The 6,000-nt window shown below is 47.1% G+C and overlaps 1 protein-coding gene across 2 annotated transcripts in view; it reads right to left on the reverse strand.

The window, feature by feature from the left end:
• The window catches only part of PTPRT (protein tyrosine phosphatase receptor type T), an 803,133-nt gene extending 801,434 nt beyond the window's left edge, over positions 1-1,699 (reverse strand). For both annotated transcript variants that reach the window (XM_057529518.1, XM_057529519.1), the window contains exon 1: positions 1,599-1,699. In XM_057529518.1, coding sequence (XP_057385501.1) covers positions 1,599-1,623 — 25 coding nt within the window. In that variant the 5' untranslated portion in view covers positions 1,624-1,699. The remainder of the gene's footprint in view (positions 1-1,598) is intronic.
• Between the last annotated feature and the right edge of the window lie 4,301 nt (positions 1,700-6,000).

Genomic DNA, 6,000 nt, shown 5'->3' on the forward strand with positions numbered 1-6,000 from the left:
CCTTTTTTAAAAACTATGATGGGGCTTCCCTGGTGGCGCAGTGGTTGAGAGTCTGCCTGCTAATGCAGGGGACACGGGTTCGGGCCCTGGTCTGGGAGGATCCCACATGCCGCGGAGCGGCTGGGCCCTTGAGCCACAGCTGCTGAGCCTGTGCGTCTGGAGCCTGTGCCCCGCGGCGGGGGGGGCCGCGGTGGTGGGAGGCCCGCGCACCGCGATGAAGAGCGGTCCCCGCACCGCGATGAAGGGTGGCCCCCACTTGCCGCAGCTGGAGAAAGCCCTCGCACGAACCGAGGACCCAGCACAGCCAAAAATATATAAAAAAAAAAAAAAAAAAAATTTAAAAAAGAAAGCTTGAAATTTAAAAAAAAAAAAAAAAAACTATGATGGGACAACAGGCACAGAGGTTGTCCCATGGTCACCTTACTAACGGGCACGTGCAGTTGTTGATGATTCTGCTCACTCACGTCAAGCAAGATCCTACCAGATCTGAAAAGCTCAATTTTGTACCATGTCACAGCTTTATGATACCTGGGGCTTGTGTCTATACTCGGGAGAAACGTACACAAACAACTGATGCCCTTAATAGGAACTAGATAGAGCCATCCAGTAGCCTCCTGCTTTGGGGCCAAACTCAGAGTCAATAAGGTCACACAGGCCACACCCTCACCTAGACATCTCTGAGCATCTCTCTCCAGCTTAATGACATCCCGGCAAAGCTGTGTCTCAGAGCAGCTGTGAGGCAAGGCATCCGGGCAGTGGGCTGTGTACACAAGTTCATGAGAGATGTCTGACGGCAACTGAAGTCATGGGGAGAGTTGAGGCCATCTGTGGTGTGATGGTTAATTTTGCGTGTCAACTTGACTGGGCTAAGGGATGCCCAAATAGCTGGTACGGCATTATTTCTGGGTGTGTCTATGAGGGTGTTTCCAGACTTGATTAGCATTTGAATTGGAGAACTGAATAAAGCAAACGGTGCTCCCCAATGTGGGTGGGCATCATCCAATCCTCTGAAAGCCCAAACAGAACAAAAAGGCACCTCCTCCAGGTGTATCTCCCCTAGAACACATTGGCTATGACTCTCATAGGCCTACCTCATGCAGGTATTCATCAGGAATGTATATTAGGCCTTCAGCCCCACTGGTGAAGGATAAACTTGGCATTCAGGATGTTGGGACAACAACTTTATGAGTAATATTTGGACTGTATTGGTTACCCTGCATATATACAAGCTATGTCTGTGTGGCCCAGAAGGAAAAAAAAATGACCTCAAATTCCTGAGAAGCTTTCTTCCCCCAAAATCCCACTACTATCAGGCTCCCAGAGAAAACTCAGTGATGCCCCACTGGTAGCTAAACCTTAGAATCTCAAAGCTAAAAGAAATCCTAAAATTTCCTGAATCCAGATGACATATGACTTCTCCCATACGCTTAAGAATTCACTCAGCCTTGGTTTGCATACCTCTGAGGATAGGGAACTTATTACCAACAAAGTTATCTACTGCCCTCCCCAACAGCTTGATCCAGAAGAAAGTTCTTCCCCATGAGTCATCATAAAAGCTACCACCCTCAACAGAGCCTCAAACACACTTGGTCACGTACCTGTAGGCACCGCTGGGTCCAGCATTGGTTTCTCCCACGTGTTAATCTGCTCCCAGGTAAACCCATTGGTCCCCAGGGCCACGCTGTAACCACAGTTGCTGTAGTGGTCATCAAAGGAACAGCCACCTGCAGACAAAAGAGACGTGAGTAAATATACCCTTGTGTCTGGGGCTTGGTTCGTTACCCCCGTCACATCAGCTCTTCATTTACAGCTTTGAATTTTAAACTCTGGAGGAGACTTTTTTTTAAGGCAAGCAAATTGGATTTTTATATTTGCTTTGGTGCTCTCAGAAAAGACACTGGCATCTGCAGGCCCCCTATTTAAAAAAGTTAATAAGGCTAGTTACATTGATTTCAATCTTCCTTCCTGAGAAAGTAAACAGCAATGTCTCATTCTAAGCAGGAAAAATGAATGCCAGGGCATGCCTCTGTAATTGCTTCCTCCAACACGGAGAGATGCTGCAAGGCAGCAGAGCAAGCACTAGCTTCAGAGTCTTGCAAAACTAGACACGAATCTCAGCTTTGCAAAGCTGGGTCAGCTTGGACCAGATGCTCTGCCATCTGTGTCTCAGTTTCCTCACCTGGAATATGGAGGGAAAGATCCACTTGACAGAAATATCAGGAGGATTAAACGGAATAACATATGAAAACTGGCACAGAATAAATTCTCAACACCCACCTCCTTCCCTATAAAAGAAGTTTTCGTGGAGTAGAAATCAAATGTGTAGAGAGTTAGACAATCATGCACCTGGAAGGTAATAAAGTCAAGGCTGACAGTATCGAAAGCTTCTCCCTAAAAGTCCAAGCCATCCATCACCCACCACTTTGCAATGAGTTGTGTAAATTGGATTTTGCTGAGCATATGCTATGGGCTCTAAGTCCCCTTCAGGTGACATTAAGGGAGATGTGCGGTATGGAATTGGGGCTCCAACTAGGAAATGCTGGTCTGTCCAGAGAAGCAGGAGGTGACTATATCCTGGAAGGGGAAGAGGAAGAGGAGAACTAACCAGGGCTTTAAAGTTCAGGAGCATCTCCATGAGCACAGAGCAAGAGGAAGAGCACTCCAGGGTGAGCTGGCAGGGTGCACAGAGGAACAGAGACAGCACCAGGCCTGAGTTTCACACTCGGGTCCATAGTTCCACTGCCCTTTCTTGTCTCCTTACTGCTTAGACCTCATAACATCGCAATCTCCCTCCCCTAAACAACCATCAGTTCCCCTATCACACATCCAAACCACATCCATGGTTCTGCTCCACATACAGAAACCATCCCTTGCCAGCCCCTTCCCGTGTGTGCAGCCTCATGTAATATCACACCATTGTCTCCATCAGTAACAAAGGACAAAATCCCTTCTCTACCCCCAGACCTGGGATTTCCTCTGCTTAGCGCTGGTGGAAGGCCTGTTGACAGATCTGATACACACTGCTAAAGTAAACCTACGATGGCAAAGCTCTCTCCACTTCCTTTCTTGCAGAGTATGGAAACCCAGAAGAGTTGGGCCGGGCAAAGGAGAGCTGGACCTGTTTTGGTAGTGCAAGGGTTGGGGCTTGAGAGTATTAAATAGCTTTGCACTAAAAAGCAACAGGAATTTGCAGTATAGACACCTAAAGAGAGGAGGAAGGAGAGGGAGAGAGAGAGATCCAAGAAACACATTGTAAAGCAGACACCTACAGAAGGTGAAAGCCAATGAGAAATTTCCTGTGATGGGAAATGGCTGATGAACTGGTAGAAACTAAAATTTCTGTTTACTTTCATTGATTCATTCTTTCATTCACAATTATTTAATTGAGCTCTTAGGGTAGATCCAGAAGAGTACAAGGTGCTATCTATACAGTGGTTTACAAAAGAGGCATGCTATCACTAGCATGAGTGAGGCAGACAGACAGTAAACAGACAAACTAGTAAGTAACTCTGCATTTCTGTATGTGCTATGAAGGATGCGGTTGGGGTGAGTGAGTGGACCCCTAGGTTGATGTGGTCCAGGAAGCCTTTCTGACCATGAATTGGAGACAGTTCCCTGTCCTGTGATGAAACGTCCCTCCACTACATCCAACTCCACACTGAGAGCTGGCGACATACAACAGCCACATGTCACTGGTGCTTCGGGAAACAAAGGGAAGAAGGGCAATGCCCAGTGTGGATGGACAAGGGTCAACAGACAAGGATGGAAGTCCCAAGAGACAAGAGGAAAGGTCAGGGGCAGAAAGCAGAGGAGACTTCATCCCAGATAGAGTGGACAAGGGAGACCTTTGAAAGGCAAGGACAGAGGCAATCAACCAGCTTCCACTAGACAGTAAGCTTCAGAATGGCTGGGAATGGCACTGGCACAGAGGAGGGGCTTAAGAAATATCCGTTGACTGAATGAACCCACAAATGTGAATGGGATGCCAGGCAGAGACCAAACTACGTTCCAGTAACAGCGAGCCCACAGCAGTCCCCAAGCTCCACCTGCTCTTTCCAGTCTCATACGTACTCGTCACTTCTAATACCTAGAAAGCTACTTCCCCATACTGCCTGCCTGAAAATTCCAAACTACATCCTCCCCCAAATCACTTCCTCTATAGACCTTCTCTGACCAGAACAGCAGAGTAAACGCCACAGAGACGAAAACACAACACACTCTATTTAAAATGTAGAAAATAGTAGCAGCAGCAACAGTTCCAATTGCTCAGAGAGGGCCACCCTCCCATCCTTACACCACCGCTGCCTCACTGGAGCCTGTCTCCCAGCCTGTGGAAGACAAACAAACCACGTCAATGCCATTGACAACATCCAGATCCTGATGTGCTGGAACTGGTAAGCGAGGGGAGCCTGCAGCATCTCAAGTGTTCATGGGAAGAACTGACAAATCATCCTAAACTGAGATCAGCATCCAGGGCTACAGAAAGAAAGCATGGCCAAGATGGTGCTGGGTGTATGGCAAGCTGTTGAGGTCTTCTCTCTTGGGCACGCAAGAACTCTGTATTTCCAGGCCACCTTGCATCTGGGGAAAACCACGTGGTAAACCTTGGAAATGTGTAATAAAGTGATACTCACCATGTGCAAGACTAGCCCCCCCAAAATAATCTCTTACTAGCAATCCTTCTCACTTACCCCACTGTGAAGACCTTCAAAGGTGTACTTGAAGGCAATGCCATCAAAGAAAGAAAGATGTCTAGATCCCTGAGACATTCATTGGAGGAGTGTCACCCAGACAGTCGCCTGACCAGTAATACTGTCATTCAACATAATAGGAGTAAAATGCAGACTTTTCTAGTCTTAATATGCCACTGACATCTTAAGGCTTAGTTATTACCATAGCAGAGCCTTGCACATCCTGACTAATATAAGAAGCGTGCTCTCTTGAGCATTTGCTCCATGTCAGGCAATAAATTAGTCACTGATTACAGACACTATCACCTTTGCTTTCACTTAACCCTCGCAACTTTGTGAAGTAGATTTTTATCCCTACTTAAGTATAAGGTAATTGATGCATTAAAGGGTTAAACGACCTGCTCAGGTAACATGGAAGGAAAGTGTCAGAGGCAAGTGTAAATCTATGGTGACCTAACCACAGAACCCATGCTCTTTCTAACAGACCAGAGAAAGAATGTATTCCCGAGAAACCAAGGACCAAGCCTTTCACTTACAAGGTGATGAGAGGGGGTTAGGAAGATAAAGTGCCTCCAAGGTGGTTGGGTCTTTCCCATTTGAATTCATTACCCTGCTTATTATCCTAAAAACATTTAATGAAGTTTTTTTTTTTTTACAGGTCTGTGCAGGGGCACAGAATTGACAGATATGATTCTTACCCTCACAAGGTTTGCGGAGGACAGGGAAAGATAACCACACAAACATACACTTGAGGGTGTGATGCAAAACACACTTTTACAGAGATACGTCGAAGCTCAAAGGAGAAATTATTAATAAATTTTACTTAATGGTCTAATTAATCCAATTCTCAGCTGCTTTCTAGACAAGATTTAGGAGGGCTCACAGTTATACCTCTGGGCATCCCAGCTTACAGATCCCAAGCAAGGTCATATCAATAATGTGCCCCTAGTCTCCTGGATCAGGTCAGTCGCCCACCCCTCACCTCCCTTCCTCCACTCAATGGTAGATGGCCTGCTCAGCTACCCCCGAGCTGAGTGCTGGCAGGTCCTGGTCCTCTACGGGGTAGGGACCCCTCTCCTCTTCACAGCCACCCCCGGGCACCTCGCTGCCTCCACCTGCAAAGCTCTGGTGACCACTTCAACCTGCAGCCACTGAGCCAATGTCTTTCCCTTCTAACAGTCTGTTCTTTGATACTGGGGTCCCACAGCAGCAGGCCTGTGGCCCCAGTGACCTGGTTCTTATTTTCAGACCACAGCCCTCTCTTTCCCCTGAAGAGGAGCTGGCTTAAAGTAGAGGCGAAAGCAGCCTT

Source organism: Balaenoptera acutorostrata, chromosome 15 (assembly GCF_949987535.1).
Source record: "Balaenoptera acutorostrata chromosome 15, mBalAcu1.1, whole genome shotgun sequence".
NCBI classification, from domain to species: Eukaryota; Metazoa; Chordata; class Mammalia; order Artiodactyla; family Balaenopteridae; genus Balaenoptera; species Balaenoptera acutorostrata.